Below are 21,707 nucleotides of genomic sequence, written 5' to 3'. Positions count from 1 at the left end.
CTTCGAAACGTCATTGTCGAGGACAATCCATGGCGGTGCGATTGTCATCAGCTGCATCAGACTTTCACGTACCTTACAACGTGGCCAGAGAAGACGAAATCCGAGAGTCTTATTTGCCAAAGCCCCAGCAACGTTTCCGGTTTCTCTTGGGAAGTCGCTTGCTATCGAGATTGGGATGATAATATCGACCTCAAAAAAGATAGAACTTGGGGCATCGCAATGTTGATCTTACTAGTGGTTGTTCTCGTATTAGGAACATCGGTTTCACTGAGGCACACTTATACCATGAAGCGACAAGCTAGACGCGAGAGAGCACGTCTCGAGAGGGAAGAAGGTATCGAGAGACTTCGATTACTTCGACGAAGGTATTTACAGAATTATAGTTTAAAACAATTATTTGCCTCGCCCAAATTTGAGCGATTCGAGAAAGTGTCTATTTTGAAAAACGAATGAAAGAAGCTTCGCCCTTTTCTTCGCAACTTTTTATGATTACGTGGCATTGACGATGACTTGAAAATTCAAAAGTTTCGGCGAGTCTCGGGACAAGTACATCGACAGCCCTGTCGTCTGCTTGTACACACTTGTAAATTTTCGGCACCGAACCAGAAATGCGTAGAAAAAAGAATCTGATGGAATTAGGCAGCGCCAGTAATTGACTTTTTACGAAAAAAAAGTTCGTTTTCCATACTCGAACCATTACGAATCGCCGATAATTATAAAACAACACGACTCTCTGAAAGCATATTCTAAAAATAACATACATGTTCAGTGGAATAGTTTACACATCAAAATCATTACTGAAACCCAGCCAAAATTGTCACGACAGGAATATGGAGCTGGAAGCAGCAGCGAGTGAGTTGGCAGCGTCGGAGCCTCGAATTCATCCCCTGGAATTAATAAACCCGCCCCCTTACGAGGAAGCAGTACAAATGCCGCGAATGGCTCAATCCCTGGACGCTTTGGATACGATAACGGTGGATCCGTTATCGCGTCAGATAATCGGATCATTCGACAGTCTCAGGGGCCGAAAGAGGCGTCCAAGAAGAACGCGTAATCGTGCGAGGAGCGAGGAGAACCTTTCGAAACGCGAAGAGAGATTTCAGAGCCGAAGAATACGTTCGACGTCGAGGAGGAATTATTCGCCGAGTGTAATGTCAGTGGCGTCAGCGACGGGTTCCCAGTTGCGCGGATCCCCGGCTCAAACAAACGCCGATAAAAACAAGGCGTCAACGGTCGTAAAAGGAGACACAGAATCCGAAGAACGTTCGGGCGACTCGAAGAGAAGGCCAAGGCCTCAGACGCCAAACGCAAAGAGAAAAAGACGCCGAGAAATCTCGAAAAACGGTCACTCAACAGACGACGAAGATTCTGACGCAAATAACCTCAGAACGGGGAAAAGTGATGACAGAGACACGAGCATCGTGATTCATGAGCTTCCTCGCGAGCCCAGAAGTGCCTACAGGCCGACTACTCAACCCCACATTGTTTGATGTGAACAGAGAAAGGTCGAAGTTTCCTCTTCGTTACAATTGCCGACTCAATTCCCTCCTTCGTTGTAAAAGTACCTCCCCGTTATTTTTATTCGCCAAAGGAGACATTGAAAAGCGACGAAACGAGTCAAACTAAATGTTAAACAACAAGAAACAAGCACTCAACAATTATCGTTTATTTTCTCACAGTTTATTTATTTAACGATTAAAAGTATAAATAAAGTCTTTCTACTCTTAAACATTTCTACGATCATTCACACCGTCGTCGCATCAATATCGATTATCCTCTAATTAAGAGATCGAACAGCGTATACAGCAGATTGCGCAGCTATGAAATTTTCTTTATTTTCAATTATATTTTTCTCTTTTTTCTACAATTACACGTTCCTAGATGAAATTTTGGTTAATTTATAATAAATATAAGCCTTCATTTATGTAATTAAAAATTATGCTAATAAATGATACCGAATCGCCTTAAAGTCAAGGGCGTTGCCCCGGGCTTTTCAACGTGCGGAAAAACAATTGATTCATTCTCGGCTTGAGCGAACGTGTGAAATACACATAATCGCTCCACACTTTTACGCTCGTTACACGCAATCTTTGATCCCTCTAGACTCGGATGATAATTATCTGCTGTAACGCTAATACACTAACCTCTCCCCCCTGGCCCGTTCACACTCTCCTTCTCTTCGAATCTTTCACTCGCGTTTAATATAATAACTCGCTCGTTAGCGGTCGTACAGCAAAGCTGCACTGGAATCAGGGAATGTTGGCTAATACGAATGCAGCTCGCGACGAGCGACAGGAGAGCGCCTAACTACTATAATTAAATGCTAAACTTGTTGCGAAGGATTCATTATGCGAATACTTATATCGAGTTGTACTTGTGAGACAGACTATCATTGCTTCGAATAGCACTGAAAACGGTTATTAATTCGTGAGTTCTCTGTCAAATGGATCTCGGAGTAGTCCTATATGTCTCGAAGAGCAGTAAACATCATAATTTCAAAAACTCTGACACTTCGTTGGACCACGTTGATTTATTTATTTGCCCAACGCACCGATTTCAATCTCACGTGATCGCCCAAAAGTCTCCCCACAATCACAACTGAATATAATTTTATATACAAGTGTACGCGTGTTTCTTTTTAATAAATATTAAACCACGAGCGAAAAATAGCTCGCAGGGTCTGTTACGGAGGCTGGCTGCGTGAAAATGGGGCTTATCCCACGACGATAAGAATAATCTCTGAATTAGATGAAAAAAATCATCATTCCGTAACTTACAATCTACTATTACTGAACGGTACTGCATAGATGGCAAAAAAAACAACAATTCTTCAACATTACAAGCCCCGGTTGCACAGCAGCTTCCTCCATAATGTACATAACACAAATAACATTACTACGTTTACGTTAATTACGATACTGGATCGAGATACTATAAAAATGACATAATATAAAAAAATGAGTTACCTCAATCCCACAAACAAGTGTGGACTGAGGCTCGACAAAAGTTCGTTCGCACTGGGGACAGGGAGGTGGCGGAATTGACAGAAGGGGATTGAAAAATCTCGTACTTTTCGAACAATTTCTTCCTCGTCGTAGCTCGTCGGCTTGCTCCGAATTCGAACTCGTTTGCATCCCGACTACGTTTTCACATACTATCGTAAAAAAAGGATTTCGTACGACTTGTTGCTGGTCGCAGTGTCCCAACAATTCCCATATCTAGGAACATATTGTGTGCTGGCGCGTCCGCGAACTTCGTGTTGACATGCACCCACGCGCACGCACACAAACGTACGCACACGCCCGCACGAATGATGGGATTGTAGGATCGAGGATTGAACACTTGGCGGATAGCCGTTTGAAGGACGTCGAAGGCTCAATATGCTGCGATCACTGCGTGTACAAAGAATATCGTTAGATCCTCAAAGTTCGTCGATAAAACGGTTCACATACGAATACATACGTATTTTATATTGATATATACGAATATATATAGGTATGCATATTTTATTTTTAGTTTCACAGAGCAACAGCGAGGCTTGGAAACAAGCCTGATCGATTATTTATTCACGGTGTCTTGACTAGATTCTCGCCCGTTTTCGTTCGCGTTATTAGTATCGGCGTTCTTGGAACACTGTCCGGATTTTCCTGGAGCGTTATCTTGACCCTCTGAGCTCCTGGACTCAACGGTGGCCTCGCGAGAGCCTGCTGAGTCCCGTAGGAACCGTTTGTCGGCGAGGAGATTCGAGGGCCCGTTCTTACCGACGGTGAATCACGCGACTCAGTGCCGAGCGACGAGACAGAATCGTGACGATTGCCGTTGATGACAGGCTCGTTTCCGCTCTTATTCCTGAGGCAAACTGGCTCGTTCGCTTCCGCTACGGGAACCGAGAATTTCGCCAAGTCCTGTTGACTCTTGCCGTTCGGCATTGCTCCCTCGGTCTCGTCATGCGGTGCGTACGATTTTCTCGGTGGTTTTATCGGGTCAACGACGTCCGGTGCCATTCCGGAGTACCTCGTTCTTGAAACGTCCGGTGAATCGCTGATGCGCTCCTCCCTTGCAGGCTTCGAATCGTCCGGCGGTGGGGTCGAAACCAGAGGCACGTTCTCCAAGTTACCGTTTGAGGCTATCTTCGGCTGGTTCGTGTTTGCAGCATCCAGAAGAGACTTCCTCATGTCCTTGAGCTCGGTCCCGCTCTCAGGATCGCTCCGTTTCCGCTTCTTTCGACAAAAGTCTCCTTTGTAAGCGGCGAACCCAATGAGGACCCCGAGAACAGCCAGGAGAGCTGCCAGCACAACGTACGAACCCATTCCTTTCTTAGGCTGCCGCGTCGCCGAGGCATCCGTTGCTTCAGCGTCCGTTTCATCCTGCGCTTTGACTCGTCCTGATTTTGACTCGTCGGCAATGTGGTTCACCTCGACTGCACCAGCCTGAGGCGCACCCTCGTTCTTTGTCACCACCTCAGGTACAATGATCCTCTCGTCGACGGCGACCTTTTCCGTGACGAGCGGCGTCGCCTCCGATGACACGTTGATGAATTCCTCGTCCTCCGGGTTCAAATCCTTCTTCTTTTCATCCTCCGGGACGGCTGGAGTGCTCCAAAGAACGCCCCATAGCATATCCAGCAATCCGGTGTCTGTCGTCTTCTCCGGCTCAGGGCTGCTCGTTTCTTGGGGTACCTCGTCGTCGGGCACGTCCCAAATAATGTGCGGAACACCCGTTCCTGATCCTTCGATGCCGGAACCTTCGTGCAATTCATCTTCCTCCCCGGAACCTTCCGCTGCACGAGCCTCGCCCTTCTCACCTTCGCCCACTCGGGGAACAATTTTTTTCTCCGGTTCCTCGGACTTTTCATCGATCTCGTCGCTGGCTGTGGTACTCGCCATTGTCGAAGATGACGCGAGTCTGTCCTTGTCCTCGGAGAAAAACAACTCGTCACTGGTCGCTGCGGCTTCTTCAAGGCTGTTCGTCACTGGGGAACCCGAAGAAGAACTGCTCGGACTGAACGCCGATGACGATGTCGATTTTTCCGTTTCGTCGGCCCTCTCCGGAGCAGGTGTCTCGATTTCTTCAGCCGTTAAATGCACTGCTGGTACTTCCTGAGAAACTTCTTTCTCTTCGTCGATTTCTTCGGTTATCGGATTGTCGGAACGGTCCACCGGCTGGCTGGCCTCGCCCGAGCCCTCCGGTTGATCCATCTGCATCTCTCTGTCCTGTTCCTCGAACATGCAAATAACTTCAGCTTCGATATTCAGAAGCGGTCGACCCTTGAGATTCGCCGGATTCGCGCACAGAACTGTCTTTGGTATAAAAACTTTACGAGCGAGCAGCAAGTCGCGATCTTTCAAAGTTGCGCAGTTACAATTCAACGGATTCCCCGACAGATCGAGAGACTTGAGGCTCTTGGCGCTAGTCACAGCAGTTGGGATATCGACGAATGCGTTACTTCGAAGATTCAGATGTCGTAGTTTAGTCAAATTATCGAACAATTTTGATGGTATGTCGTTTATCTTGTTGTTCGAAACATCGAGTATCTCGAGGCCCTTTGCACTCATCACAGCATCCGGTATCTCAATGAGGGAGTTATTTTGAAGATTCAGGAGACGTAATTTCGTCAAATTATCAAAGAGCTTGGATGGTACGGCGGTAATATTGTTGTACGAAAGATCGAGACTCCGCAGATCAAGCAATTCGCGAAAAGCTTGAGAATCGATCTGCTCTATGTCACCGGAAGAAAGATCTAAATTTCGTAAGCCAACGAACTTGTGAAAAATGTCAGGCCGTAGGTATTTCTCGCTAACGGACGCTTTCAAAATCTTGAGGTCGTAAATAGCGATGTATCTGCCATCTTCGAGATCGGTGCAACGAGCCATCGTTCCGTTTTTCAATGTACACAGACCATTGCAGGGTCTCATCGATAAGAGGAGGATGCTGGCGAGGCCGAGAAACAACTTTGTACCTCGCATTTTTGTGCCGGTCAATCCTGCGGTATGGACAGAAAAAAAAGAGGAATGAGTACAAAATCACGAATGGCCGACGAATAAATTCTATTATCGACAATTTGTCATCGATTCGTATTTCATTGAATATAATCCAAACAATTCTTCCATCTCTTAGATGCTACATTTTTGGAATCGATGAGCTTTCGCGATCATAAATTATTGATAAACGCCTGTACATGACTGGAGTTGAATCAACCGGAGGATTCTTATCGAAACGTATTATCGGCGATAACGAGTTCATTTTCGTTTACGCGGATTTATTATACTTTTGCCGAGTTTCAATGTAGCTCTTGTGGGCTAGATTCTCGAATATATTTCCGATCGACGTTCCCGAGATTGCGATCTTATTGAAAATGGAAGAATTTCATGAATAAAACCGCGAATTCTATTTCACGTTTGACGTTTTAGTGAGATCGACAGTTTCTCAGCGCAATTTTTTTCTTTCACCTGAACTGGTCATCCGCGTCACGACTTCGATACCTATCAATATTCTTCCTGTTGCATTGGGTCGAAGAAAAAAATCGCTTTGCAATTATGATTTTTATCGGGGAATTGAAACTTACAAAATTGTTACATTTTTTCAATGTTCTGCGACGTTGATGGCCCCATCAAAGTAAGGCGATGTATAACATGAAGAAAAAAAAGATCGGAGTGGTTGGGACAACTACAACTGAGCCATTCTGTACACATTGAGCGATTTTTTAGGCTTGGCATTTACACAATTTTGCATAGCTCGCCATTTATGACAAACCGACTGAGAACTCGCATAATTTGAGCTCGTGTCATTCTCACCGTACAGTCTGGATTGCAGCGTGAATTTATAGCTTTTGTAACTTCGAGCACTCCAAAATATTTTCGAAGACTTTGGAGCACGAATTTTTATTCACCGCGAACTTTGTCGTTTTCGAAAAATACATTTCCGTCGATTGGAAAACTCTACAATTCCTTTCCAAAAACCCTCATAACGGAGGATGGTCATATTTTCGAATGGGAATTAATTGAGTTAAAAAAGTGACGGAATGATGTATAAAATTGTTCCATGTCTCCATTTTCCATTTAATCCCCGATTTGGCAATTATGCAGTTTGGATACTTTTTCCAAAATCTACATGCAAACTTTTTTTTTAGTCTGGGCTGTTTCAATGTCGCACCACTTATAACGTTATTCTGTCGGAGGAGGCTGACATTTCCCATTGCTTCCATGAAATATGGCATTTTCAAATGTCCAGAAGCTTATATTAAGGTGGTTCTGCAGTTTTGTTAAAATCTTAGGAACCCACTGAAATTGAAATATGATGTAATAATAGTCTTCACGGACCGACTGTCGAACTTCAAATCAATTCACCATTTACTTTTCGAGATATTCGCGATGAAAAATGGTTCGTTTCGTACGCGATGCTTGTATACCCAACACGTCACTGGGATGGCACTTTGTTTACATTTTTTATTACCGACGCTAAACGGATCTTCCGTCGTGTGCTCAGTACTATTTTGGGTTTAATATTAAAAAACATGGAAATTTTTGAGCATTTGCTTCGGAGATATCGACTGAGATGAACGAAGGCAACTTTACTTGACGCGGAACGGAGTAATAAACAGCTGTGACGAAATAAAAACAGTGTACGGAGCGACGAACTGACAGGCGCAATACAAAACAACATGAAAACTTTTTTCTCAAATGTTCGACCACTTTTCTCGATTGAATTGCCATACTTTTCAACTTCTTTCGTTACCAATAAATAAGATTTCGGGAAACACTGCATTTGCCGCTCGACACCATAGTAATACTGGAGAATGCGATTGTTACGACGATTACAGCGCCACTTCTATGTGTGTAATAAAGGACCTTTTCATCCATGAGACATCGTACACCGCGGCCCAAACTTTTAGCTCGTACGTGTACATGCAGAATTACCTTAAAACCAAATGAACACACACGCACACACACAAATATCTTTGCAGAACATGTTTGGGTGTGTGTGTGTGTGTGCGCGCGTATGTCCACCTGTCATAACATGAGCTTTCAGATAATTGAACATGGCCTAATTCATCACATAAGATATGGAAATAATAAGAAATGCCAGCTTCCCACGACGACATATCACTTATAATGGAATCGACAACTTCATGGAGAAGAGAAAAAATTCCATCGTTATATACGAAAAAGTATTCAAACTGCGTAATTACTATTTATTTGATATTTTCTCATAGATCGATAGTTAGTTGGAAGCTGATTATGTTGACAAGTTATTTACGAAATGAAACGTTAAGGGCTTTAAAAAAGTTCAAATTCTCTTTGAACTTGAAAGATTGAATTTCGAATTAAAGTAAATAAATCAACATTTTTACAGACTCTCAATAGAAATGTTACCCAATGTTAATTTCTCGTCGACCTCGAGCTCTTTTGTTTGCCTCGACGTAAAAAAAATCTTTCCCTTTATCTAACTGTCTCCGTCCCGCGTGCTCTCTCTCTCTCTTGCTTTCTCCTCCTTTCGCTCTCTCCCTCTGTATTTATTCCTCTCAACAGCAAATTGTTCTATCATCGAACTTTTATTTTCACGTTTTTTTCCCGAATTTCTTATTACCTTCACCGGCAGAGCGAAACGATCTTTCGCGTTGCTGTTACCAGTCGTATGGAAAGGAAGAATAAGTCAGAGAGAGAGAGAGCGCTCTCGTCCGTTATGTCGGAATATCCGATTACGCATATCGCGAAGGTACACGCCACACGGTTTTACATGTGTACGCATGAAACGGGTTTTCATTCTGATTAAGGAGAGAATTTGCGGTACATAGACTTACCAACTAATATATCAAATATTTCCCTCGCTCACGCGATTGAGAAAAAAGCATGTATTTCTGAACCTCCTCTAGACCCTGACATTCGAGCTTGAAAATGAGCAGGTCCAGAAGAAGATGCATGAAGAATCGCGGTAGAAAATCATCGTAAAAATATTTGAATTTGATCATCTTAAGTGTTCAATCTAACCGACAGCTCCTCATTCACTCGCGTCAAACGAACGAAATGATGATTGAAAAATGGTCAATGCATCATTTAAAATCAACAATCAACCCGGGGATGTCAAGATTTTTAATAAAGTGAACAAATCGTAAAGCTACACAATGATTTACAAGTGTACGTATATTGTGATTCTTCTCAAACGTATAATTATATAGTTTGATTTATTAGTCGCGCCGTGTCTTTTCCGAGAGTACGTTGATGCGATGCTCGTGCGTTTCCACTCTGCGAAAAGCAGCTTCTGCTTTATAGAAATCATTTAACTCGATGGAATCATGCAGCCGAATATAACGCGTATGCTCGTGAATTAACGTGCAAATATTTAAGTATAGCCCAACTCACGTTTTGTTTATTCAGACAAGGTCAGGACAGCTAGCAGCACCGCGACTCCGAGAGCATCTGCAACACATAAAAAAACATGGAATACTTAGATGATTATCTCGACACTGCGAGATTATCTATTTTACGAGATTCCCCCTCGGGTTTTATCCATTAAAAGGAAATTAGAAAATTCCAAAGGAAATTCAAGCTTGCCGCAGGGAATTTGTTCAGCTTGTTCTCCAAAATGCAGTAAACATTGATTTATCGAGCCAGGATAAAGTGCTATCGACAAACGTTTTTTATCATAGAAATGGCTCATAACCGAGCGGATGACATGGATGCTGAGGCAGGTAAAAGATGAAATCGCTCTCCACAGGTATATACACTATTCGTGGATATTCGTGACGCGTGTTCTTGGCTCGTTTCGAAAGAGCTCCTGGCGTGCATCGCCAAAGACGTCGCAAACGAGCTCTCTCGCAGTGCCACCTATGGTCAAGCAGAAGTCCAGTTGTTTTTTCGCGCCTCCAGTTCCGGCAATCTTCTTGCTCGCTGCTGACGCGTTGATGTGCGGCTTCGAGACTCTTTCAATGTGCATGTGCGATGCTCACCAACGTAACGGTATCCGTACCAACGCCTTTATACGCCGAGGATCAGAGCCTCGTGGTCCAGTTCGTCGTCACGTGCGAGCTCGAAACTCTCTGGACCGTCGAAAATTCGTTCCGAGAAAACTCCCACTTTTAATTCTTTACCTCAACTAATTGTCAGGATGAAACGTGAAAAAAGTGCACTGCCGAAGAAAGCGCGGTACCGGAAGTTTCTCAATCGCGTGCGATAACCGCGATCGAACTCGAGAGTCATCGCGGCGGACGGGAGACACTCCAAATATCTTCGGGCTGAAGAGAAGTCACGATTGCCCAGCAATACTCATATCCTTCTCCTTGGACAATCACGGACTGTGATTCTCTAGTTTTTATGGAAATCCAACGTCCCGTTATCCGCGCGAGTACGGAATTTCGACAGCGCAACAGAGAGGATTCTTCATCGGACATTCACTAAAATATATGCCTGATTAAGACGACCTTAATAATCGAATAGCACGTTAAAATTGAAAGATCGAAATTAACGAGTGACCTTCGACATCCGGGAAAAGGTCTTGGACGTGTTTTTTCAAACGTTCTCGTTATAGTTGAGTCAATCGATAGTAATACTCATTTCTGTCTGTCTGACGGATTATGATGGCTAAAATCCGTATCCATAGTCAGTCTTCGGGTAATGGTCGTTACGAAATTGAGAATCGCGATCTCCCCCTCGAGCCATATTCCACATTCCGGAGTCGAATGTGCGCACACCGACGGATGTATATAAATCTACGAAAGCCTCTCGAGAGGAGTCTCGTTTTCGTATACACGATTGATGTGTGTACGGGATGCGAGAAATCGGTGTCTGACGAGAGACTCGTCGAGTTAGGCAGCCCCGCATTATATTGCGCAGCTGACTAAACCCGCCCAGTCATTCTGCTGTATGATTTCATTTACATTTATGGAACTGACCAACGAAAATCGAGTCGAAGATCAGGTGGAATTCTGACTGGGTCAGAAACTAATCGAATCTGAATTTCTTACGTCACAAAAAATTGTTCAATCATTCTCCTGATACTTGAGAATCCACACTCAACTAGATTTATTCAAAAAAGACGTATCCATTAGCTTCGGCAAACAATGATGAAGCGTCCAACTTTTGGCGAAGAAATCGAAGATTCATCCGAAACCCAAATAGTTGACTGCTGAAATGTAATAAAAAATTTCAAAGGCCAGCAAGCGAGGCAATAAGCGCGAGCGCTCGATATTTATATCTTCAGAATTGTTAAGGGGTCAAACCAGCTTCATTGATATTCATGTTGCAAATACTGATAATCGAGCATTTCATATCAATCGATGTTTGACTTTTTTTTATTGATTCTACAAAGCGTATCGACTGGAGCGATGCTCGTTGATGATTTGCTCGTGGTATAGGATTTATTGGTGAGTTATTCGAGATGAAGAAGACCTCGATGGTCGCGGCTGTGACGAGTCATTTTGAAAAAGATAAAAATAATGGAATCGCACATGAGAGTAAGTGACTCGAAGTTTCTCGAGAGATATCGATAGCGAGTCGGTCGGGCGAAACGATTAGTAATCCGTATCGAGTGCGGTTCGGAAATCTATGTGCGATGGACGCACGAGCTCTCGGACATTGACAGGTCGTGGTTGCGAACGTGGAGTAATCCTATACGCACGTGATACGTGACCAACGACATGGCTATCGTGACGAATAAATGTTGATTTGAATTTAAACTGCTGACAAGCAACGGGCCACCTCGGTGTTCTCGCCATATTTTCCGAAAGATCTTACCGCGCAGTTTATCCTACTTTTTCGAAATATTTCTATAGATTGGAGAGACCAGCTTTGGATTTGAAAGCGAAATGCAAAGGAGGTTGCATTCATTATTTTCAGTCGTCGAAACAAAGCACTATTTTTCGAGATATACGCCTGACTTCTTCCAGTCTTTTTGCTCCGGTTATCCCCTTTCTTTTTTATGACATGTTTCTCGAACAAAAGATAGTGGCACGACGCACGTGTTTGCCTCGTGAGCCAGTGCTGCCTATTCTTCAGTGGAGAGCACACGCTCCATCGTATTCTACGTTTCAACGTAATATTGTGTCTCAAAAAATAAGCTGGTGATAAATGTATATACACTATGCTGAAGATTTGATTAACGTTTTAGACGAATTTCTGAGAAGTTTCCGGCTCGTTGGGAATATCGCGTAAGACCAAAAAGGAATAATTTCTCGCGATTCTCGTGTTTACACGAGCATGAAAGCTGGGAAAAAATCGTGACTCACGACTCGTCCTGCACTTTCTTTTCGCAAGAATTCCCATCAAACTGGCAACATAAGCATACGAGATTTGACCAACGAATATTGCACGTGAGAGTCTTTCGCAACAACTCGTTTCGACGAATTCATTCGTTCCCTTCATCGCCAAAATAATAATAAACAACGTCGACGAAGGATAATGTCGTAACGAGCAAAACATTGAAGAAATGTATGTGATTGACGTTAATCACCGTGCGTAAAGAAGCTGTGCGTGAATCTAATACGAGCTACTGCGATCGCAACGGTGTCCGCACTCGCATGTCAGCCTCGTGCGTTGCGTTGTCATTAGCATGATCGCACGCATGATTCTCGTAATTGTTACATGCTGAGAGGTGGATTGATGCTCACGAGATTAATGTTTAGACAAAAAGAGAACGCCGAGACAGGGAGACAGAAATAGATTCGTATCGAGTTTGCGCACGGCCTTGTTACTTAATACTACTTAAATGTCGCTCCTCCCGTTCTGTGCGCCAATGCCGAGGGAGCTAAGGACGATACGATTTGCGGACTTTAACCCTTCGCGTGCTCACGGATCTCTCGAATGGACAGCGCAATTTTAATCCTTTGCGGCGGACTGTCGCAGCGTTTCAATTATTTTCAGAAAACGGTAAAAGAAATTTTCCTTATTTATTTTGAGACTGTTCTAAAACTTTTCGTAAAATAAAGAATACTCGAAATATCGTTCATTTTCGCAGGAGTATCTCAAGCTGCGTGGGTCTTCAAGCAGAGTTTCTTCATTCAACAAACCATTTTGTATCTGTGCACAGCGCGTTAAGGAAGTTGAGGCTGTACAGTCATTTTTTTTACCCAAAAGTGATGACCTGTACCTTTCAAAAGTTAGGCCAGTTTACAGTTTGGCAATGTTGCATACACTTTAAAGAAAAGTTGGGGAAAAAAAGACGAAAAACTGGTGAAAGCTCAGTCGAAAACACGAACAGTAACGATCCTAGTCTTAAAAAACTGCACGAAAAACAGATTATTATTAATATAATCTCAGCAAATCTCCTAATAAATCTGAAAAAAATTGACATTATTCGGCAAGCCTTGCTCATGTTGCCCAAAAAATTTCATATTTTTAGCATCATTTTTAACGGAGATATCACTGAATGTGTCTTGACTTCCATAAGATTACATGTTATTTGGCCCAAATTGTTATTGATTTTTCTCAGCAACGACGCTCCTAAACTGTCTGAAAGTTTAACTGATTTTTTTTTACACTTCACTTTATAAGATGCAATCGGTTTAAAAGCGGTGACATCATTTTCATTCTAATGCCTCAACTTCCTTAAGAATGATTTGCCAGTAGCCAGCAGCAGGTACACTAGCTGCTAAAAATTTCAGCTCACAACGCTTGCGGTATCAGCAATTTCAAATGCGCAACGTTCTTACTTTATAAGGAGAGTAGATCACGAAATCAAAATAATCAAAATTTTATTAAATTTCGTGATAACATTATTTGGCATCAAGTATACAAATACAATTTTTTCAAATTTTTTTACCACATGGTTATCGCATAATTGAGCCTTAAGTCGAAGTTCTTATGCACGAGATGTAAACTCCATGCTTGTGCACGTGAACTTTAGTGTTGAATTACTCGAGAACTATGTGGTAGAAAAATCTAAAAAAATGTATATTGTCTTATATATTTTAAAACAATACATTTACCAAAATTTATGAAATTCTTAATATTTTTAACATGGTTTAGCATGGCAAAATTTTATCGTCGCGATCCACCCTCCTTAATGAACAAATAACCAATCAACCTCGAGACTTTTTGTCACGAGTATTTCAAAATTCTTGTTGATTCAGGGCCGAATAAATTTGGCTGAGAATTTATGTAAGGAAACACCGTATATTAAGTTATTAATAGCCGATTATTTTCGTCCGTGAATAATTGGATTAGAACACGTATGCGGTGTTAACAACGGTATTTGTCAGTGGCGGTCTATGAAGCCAAGATAAAATGAATCCTCGGTGGGTCACAGGGCATCTGTCGCAGGGTAATCAGCATTGCTAATTCCAAAAGCGAAACTGACGTCCCTCTCTTTCTCTTCCTCCGTATTCGCAAATGCATGATCTCTGCAGCAATCCTTGCTTCAATGTTGGAAAGAAAATTACGAGAGTCTCGGTGAGCCCTCAAGTCCATTTGCATTAGTGTTATACTATATTTCCAAGTTTATCATGACGTAGCACTGGCAAACACTTGGTTGTTTTTTTCTCGTTAAAATATTCCACCAGAACCGTCGACTTTTCTACGATTTCACAGAAGACATACGATAACCGGAATACGACGATCAATTTTTCTCAGCCGAATCTCCTGGTCTTCAAAACACGAATGTATGCTCGATTCGTGGTTCGTTTCAATAGCAAAAACGAGCTCGGAACAGACGTTACAAAAAACAGACGCTCGAGAAACAAAGTTCAACTTTTTTTTTCAGTAGAACCTCTTCGTTCGTGAACAAGTTCTCCAAAAATGATACCAAATATGTTTTTAGTGAAACCGCGTCAGTGTCGAAAGGAATGTGACAGTGAGCACTTTCCGGTTTGGATTCGCATTCGGCGTCAATGAATGTTTCCTCGTAGGCACTTTATTAAGAGCCAACACAATGAAACTCGAACATACTTTTATACATTCGCCTGATTCGGCATGAGATTCGTGGATGAGCTAGACGAGAGACTAAGCTGTTCCTCGTCAGAGAAACGGCCACGTCGATCGGGGTCTGTGAACCGGGGTTCAAGGTCTTCTGCTTCTTTCTTCTCCCTTCCCCTCCAGCCCTCTTTTTCCCAACACGTTAACGCGGCGTCGAATGACATAACCAGCACCGGCGACACTTTCGTACGATCGGAGATCCAATGAAAAAAGAAACGAGTGTTGCAATTTTTGGCGGATCTTCTTCGCTTGAATGCGTGGTCAAATTTTCTTCTACTCGAAGGTATTTTCATATCGGAGAAAGAAACGACGATTCAATTTTTCCGTTCAATTCTCAAGATTCGAGCCCATTTTGAGCTCTTTCGACTAAACTAGATTTTTTCTCAAGCCTCGTTCGCGGTTGCACGGTTCGAGAGATTCGGAAAACCTGTTCGAGAACACCGTGAAACATTGAAAGGTCGAAGCCAAAGAAGACAAACGTAGACGTGCAATTGTACCGACTCGCAGCTCCGTGGACATGCGTCATCGAGTCATTCCTAGCAAGTGATATTTCCGAGTTTACGGATCGATGGAAAACGCGCAATTGTCAGATGTGAGTGTATGCGTGTGATGCGAACGCGCTTCGTTTTTTCAGCTCTTTGACGTTCAACAGTAACGAAAGATTACAGCGACCCGGGAGCAAAAATGAATGACGCTCTTAGAAAAGAAAAAAAATATAGTGACATCGGTTTCTTGTATGAATCTTCCGAAGCACGGAGGTTCGTTTCGGTGATGAATCGTCCAACAGCCGCTGAATCTCGATCTTCTAAACTGTTTTCAATTTTTTTAAATTTAAATTAAAGTTTCTATCGCGAGGCTACAAACGATAAATGAAGAATTACTGTTCTCATCGAAAGCACGAGTGAGAGGTTCAACCTCAGCAAGTTTTTTGTTTTCTATAACGTCAGCAAAATGAGTGAAAAAAATTGAACCCTCGCCCTCAATCTTTCTCTTAGGATCGAAATCCACGTTTCGTGAGCAAACAATTATTCCTCGCATTGAAATTTCCAAAAGAATGAAGCATCGACGTCAGCAGGCACGTTGGTTGCATGTGCTCGGATCGAATTTCGTTTTATCCGTGAACTACTGTTGCAAACCGGAAGTCATCTTATCAAGTCCAATAAATAATGCAGATCGGTTCTTCTTTCTCGACCAATGCTCGGCGATAAATTTTCGCGATTTTCGGTTCACTGAGACGCGTACGCTCTCTCGAGTCGAGCGACCGTATCAAAATGTATTTCGTTTGAAATAAAAGTGCAGCAGAACGTCATAAATTAAACACTCGATTCGAAAAGTCTTTACGGAAACCACACCTTTTTAACGATTCGTTTACGTGAATACATTCGTTTGATAAATCTTTCCGGATCTCCAAATATCTTAGCGTTATCAACAGCTGGAATGTTATTTCGTGATAAAAACGATCGTCGCAGTTTGAAGTCACAGAAATATTGAAAGCTCATTCGTGTGGCGTGGTTCCAGAATACTGACTAAAATAAACGGAAATCAACAAACCCAATTTCCATAGAATCTTTTGTTCCTACATCCTCGCGATTATTGATTTTACTAGATACGAGCTTGTCACTCTCATATATCTTCCTACGAAGCCCCATTTTTCCGATATGTTTTTTCTTATCGCTCTTCTTCTGTTCAACAGGATTTTTTTGTTCGTTATCATTCGATTTGACCACAAGCGCAGACCTCGGTGAAGAAAGACGAACAACGACTGCTCTCTTCGCGCAATTTCTCCGCGATATTCTCTTTTTCTTGTTTGCCATTGCGCTGCGCTGATAAATCCAACAAAAAAGGCCGAGAGGATATAAAATCATCGCTCACGCGTGCTGTGCTGTGAACAACGAACGCGATTCGCGCCTCTAACTTATCGCCTTATTCTTCCTCTCCGTTCTCTCCCTCTCCGTTTTTTATTTTCTCTATGTGAAATTGCATCACAAATATTTATACGTGACCGAATTTAATGCCCAGGAGAAGAGATGGCTTCGAGAGCCCGGTTTGAACGTCCCGAAAGTTTCGAAATGCTCAAGGACGCGTCGACGGGATTCCGTTTCAGAGGTTCCCTCGTTGATATATTTTCACGAACTTTTATCCTCCGCACATAGATACGCGTCGTAATCTCACGATTTTGGTGCCACCTCGTTTTCGTATCTCGACTTTATCTCATCGCTCCATTTTAATTTCTTTGGACGGACGCTAATTTCTTTTCATCGCGAATGAAAAACGAACAGATTTCTCTCTCCTGATCTTCGGATTAACCCGTTGCGTCATCCAGCCCGACGCCGAGTCACCCGAAGACTGCTGCGTGTACCTCCCGAGCACACTTCTCAAGCCATCAACGCATCGTCCATTGCTCCTGCGACACCCCGAGACAAATACATGCTTCCATTATTTAGACACGGCTTGCTAATTATTCGAGAGTGACGACAAAAGAAACGAAAAGTGAAGAAAGATTTAATCAAATTTCGAGCTCTCCTTTCAGGAGATCGCTACCGGTCGGTCGACCAGTAAATTTCAAAAGTTAAGCCCTTCATTCTTTTATAGAAAAAGTCATGCCGTTGTTGTTGTTTTTTTAAGGGAAATGTTCACTCGGCGTATACACAAAAGCATTTCAATCGTCATTGAATTCAATTAGAAAAACATTGAGCAATTGCCCATGACGTTACTGGTAATTGTGCAATAAATAAGAAGCGTAAATGTGTAAATTCTCTCAGTTTTAGTACATTCTTTCCCTGTTTATTTATTTCCGTGCACAGAATCGTCGGACCCCGGAGCACGAACCAATCTTTTCCCATGACTATTCTAGTTCAGAATTTCTACAACTTGGAAGCACTTTGAACGAGAGGAGGGAGAGGAATGCCGACCATACATTTCCAGAATTTTCATGCGGACTAATTTTAGAAAGAAACAGGAGAGTCTGGTGTTCGCCACTCCGAACCTCGTATCAACCGACGATTCCGGAACTCGGTACAGAGCGTAACTAATTATTGTAAAGAGGACACCAGTATTTTCGTATCGTGTTTTCTTATTTTTTATTTGAGGACAACCATTTGTTCACTTCTGCCTCTCGAATGTCACAGCGACTATGAGAAAAAACCTTCGATGGGAAACTGTTCGCGCTGAGAGAGAGTGAAGAGTGGAAAATGCGTCTCTCATCGTCCTGACTTTCAATAGCGTACGAAGTACCAAATGTTCGTTCGATTACTAAAACTCGCGTGGACTTTTCACATTGCTAAATCGCATGTGGAATAATATGACAATAACATTTCTGCTTCATCATCGGCCGAGTATTAAAGAATGAAAAACGCACCAGTCGAACACTCGCGTGCTACGTGATAATCCAAGAATGTAAGTGACTCTATGATTCAGTGAATAACTATTTTTTATTCGGAAATTATACTAGCGATCTTCGGTAATTTTATTATTGAGCAGTATATCAAACTGAAACGTAAAAGAGGTAAAAATAATGAGAAAAAAACGATTGAATATCAAATGAAAAAAGACATGGAGAAGAAGCGAGAGAGAGAGAGAGAGAGAGAGAGAGAGAGAATGCTTCGAGCAGTTTTCTCGCTCACCAAACTCATTCATTGCAGAGCCTTACTGCTTATGAATGGAAAAACGGTGTGTATCTATTCGCAGCATGATTTTCAATCGTCGATTCCTGCTTCTGTAAAACATAGAGTTGGATTGATCAAACGTTCTAGTCACGTTACCGTGAGATACTGAGCAATTTTCATTGAGCATCATACTCGAGTCTCACATTTATTTATCGTCATTATTACTTTTATTTCGTTCCATTTATCTTTTTAATCGTAAATGCACTTTGTGTCTCGATGCGCGGTGAAGAATCTCGCCGAGGAACCGGTCGATCGTCCGTGCAGAGGAGCAGGATCGCGAGAACCGACCGCGACTTGTCGCGAAAGATGATACGAGACCTGGGGCGAGAGGACGGAGCGAGAAAGAAAAGTATTCTCAAACGCGAATAGTTCCCGTTTCTCTCTTCCACCCCACGCGTAACTCGCTAAATATTCCCAATTCGATCAAATCGATCGCAACCCCATTCGAGATTCGCCCTATGGCCACAGCAAAAGAAAAATAAAGTTTGAACAGTTCGAAACAACAGCGGAATGGAAGTCTCGTCGTCATAATTTTTCGTCCTGCGTTCACGATTAATGTCGGTCGTAACGTGACCTTGACCCAATTCCACCAGAAGCCAATTCCTACGAACGCGGCTCCGAAAAAAAAAAAATAAATAAATAAACAAAAAAAACGTATTTCCGGCCCCTGATCAGGCGATTTTTTCAAAACGAGAATCTCTTCCAGGTATTACGTCGATCGAATGCTCTTCGGAGTAGCTTCCAACCTCTAAATCTGTACGATGAGAATTTAGCCGCGCACTGAAACACGTTTTTAGTATCCAGACTCCGATGAAAGAAAAACTCGACTACTCTACGGACGTAAGGACGTGTGATTATGTATGCGAGTTTACTCATCTTACACGAGTGTCTCGTGGATCGGAGCTCGTGCAAGTCCTTGGCCCGTCCACCAGGTTCACCACAGACGTTGTCGCGTGACGTGGTACATAATGATATCCACAATTTTGCATGAAAAGATAAATGCGCGTATGCAATATATCCTACGATATAAAAGTACTGCGCTGTTTTGCACGTTGAGCCTTTCGCAGCAATATACTGCTCGCACTGTCTGTACAACAATGCGGATGGGAGTTGCGAAAATCCGGATAAAAAAGGCCCGTCAAGAGGCACGAACACAGTTACAAGAACCGACGAATAAATAGTCGAAGATTCAAGACAAAAGTAGAGAAGAAAATAAAACTCACGATCACAGTCACGGAAGCACTTTGTAGCTACTCGTTTCTTTCGTTTGTAAAAAAAAATGAAGGAAAAAACACGTGACACGGACACTTGATAATGAAAGGTGAAAAAATAAGGCCTCTTACCTCTTGATTACGAGCTCCAAATAAATAATCCTCCCCTGTAAAATCCAGTCGGATATTTCAATAAAACGCGGAACGTCGAATCCCGATATTTGTTCTTCCTTTTTCGTTGGTCTCAACGTAACCGCGGTGCACTTGAGCGTAACTGCGATTGAGCGCTGAGCGAAAAGTGTTTTCGATTTGTGAAAACGTGGACACACCAATTGCGAAGCGCGGACGCGCGCACGCGAATGACACGCGTGGATCGCGAGGAGGAAGAATCGAATGGGAAATCGATCGAGAGCGCCGCGAATCGAAGTCTCTTGGCGGGCGCGCGCGCGCGATTACAATCTATCGCGGACTGAGGTCGTGTGAGGACTGTGCCACTCGGCACGGCTGCACACTCCCCGTTCAACGACGACGATCCCGGCGGCCACCAACAGTTGAGCCATTTACACACCGCACCGTCACAAACCAACTTCGAACTTCGAAACTCTTTGCTCCCCCACCTTTTTCCTCGTCTCTCGGCTAAAAGGCCCCGAGCACTCGCGGCATCTTTCTCTCTTTTTCACTCGGCCAGCACCTCCGCTTCTTCTTCCTCGCTCTCCCTCTCGACGCTGATAGGTGTGCATGTAATCGCGGAATCGTCCGATAGCGGCGGAAGGGAGTGACTCGCCGGTCGAATCGTCGAACAAACGAATGCGCGGAATGCTCGCGCGTCTTTCCCATTATAAATCCTCAAACTATTGTGAATTTGACGAAATAATTACTCGATCCGGCTTTGCCAACGACTCGTATCCCCGAGCATGCGAAACTCTCCTTGACATTGTTTCGATCCTCGCGTATAAGAGCGACAGGGTCACAAAAATACTTCCCGCAGCCCAAACCTCGGCATTTCGGATTTCCACGACAAGAACACAAATTTACAAAACATTGGGGACTCAGGAAAAAGTCATTGGAACAACGAAATTACGGGGCGCCAATGGATCGTCACAAGGTTGAACATGATTAAACGAATAAAATAGTTTAGATCAAACTGCAGATTCGTTCTCTCCGGAAACGTTGCAGTTTAAGAGGATGGATCAGTCGGTATATCGCAACCATGAGTGTGAGAGAGATAGCTGCAAATTTCGAAATCAAAATTCTTTGACACAGTTTGACCGATTAAAAAAAGGCTCTGTCAGTCGATTTTTGCCATCGTTCTGCATAGGCTGACAGAGCCTTTTTTTAATCGGTCAAACCGTGTCAGAGAATTTCAATTTCGAAAATTCCAAGTGAGGTTAGTCGACTGATCCATACTCTTAACGAAGAAAACTCTTCCAATAACATCGATTGCTATCGAATCAATAATTTTTGTTTCTCAGTGCTCAAAAACTTCCGAATTCGTCTGATCTATTTTACTTTTATTCTTCTTCTTCCCTGAGACTACGAAATAGCAGCGAAAAAAGGAAAAACATACTGAGCAGGCGGTTCAATTCGGCGTGGAATTCCTCATACGATATTATTAGCCTCACAATGGGGCGTCTTGTGGCTCCAGGAGCATTCGATCATTAGGAGATCTCGGAGAGATCCTTCGAGGAATTCGGGCTGCTGCATCACTCGGCAGCTCTTTTCGAAGAAAGGTTCGATGCAGCGGTAAAATAATTGCCTCAACAATTCTTTCCATTTATATACTTTTGCTCGAACTTCACTCGCACTTTTTTCACTCTAATTCTCCGAGTGATAGCTTCGCGGAGGAACAATTGTCTGACGAATTAGAAATGAAAATACTTGTATTTGCTTACGCAGTTCTCCACCGAAATCATCTTCGTCGAAAGTTC

The 21,707-nt window shown here is 43.0% G+C and overlaps 2 protein-coding genes and 1 long non-coding RNA gene across 3 annotated transcripts; 2 read left to right on the top strand and 1 right to left on the bottom strand.

Moving 5' to 3' along the window:
* The first annotated feature begins 205 nt into the window (after positions 1 to 205).
* Positions 206 to 1,532, top strand: LOC122407689 (uncharacterized). Its single transcript, XM_043414056.1, has 2 exons — positions 206 to 365; positions 827 to 1,532. The coding sequence occupies exons 1-2, from the start codon at positions 220 to 222 to the stop codon at positions 1,488 to 1,490; spliced, it is 810 nt and encodes a 269-aa protein (XP_043269991.1). The 5' UTR covers positions 206 to 219; the 3' UTR covers positions 1,491 to 1,532.
* A 126-nt stretch (positions 1,533 to 1,658) lies between these two features.
* Positions 1,659 to 20,286, bottom strand: wdp (windpipe). Its single transcript, XM_043414055.1, has 3 exons — positions 19,912 to 20,286; positions 9,360 to 9,416; positions 1,659 to 5,983 (listed from the first exon to the last, which is right to left on the bottom strand). The coding sequence occupies exon 3, from the start codon at positions 5,964 to 5,966 to the stop codon at positions 3,567 to 3,569; it is 2,400 nt and encodes a 799-aa protein (XP_043269990.1). The 5' UTR covers positions 5,967 to 5,983; positions 9,360 to 9,416; positions 19,912 to 20,286; the 3' UTR covers positions 1,659 to 3,566.
* On the top strand, positions 11,996 to 13,277 carry LOC122407690 (uncharacterized). The gene is made up of 3 exons (XR_006260257.1): positions 11,996 to 12,027; positions 12,103 to 12,860; positions 12,949 to 13,277. It is a non-coding gene; the product is annotated as an uncharacterized lncRNA (long non-coding RNA).
* Positions 20,287 to 21,707: the final 1,421 nt, after the last annotated feature.

The sequence above is a fragment of the Venturia canescens genome, chromosome 3 (assembly GCF_019457755.1).
Source record: "Venturia canescens isolate UGA chromosome 3, ASM1945775v1, whole genome shotgun sequence".
NCBI classification, from domain to species: Eukaryota; Metazoa; Arthropoda; class Insecta; order Hymenoptera; family Ichneumonidae; genus Venturia; species Venturia canescens.
The sequence above is the reverse complement of the archived record's forward strand: the minus strand, read 5'-3'. Positions and strand labels throughout refer to the sequence as shown.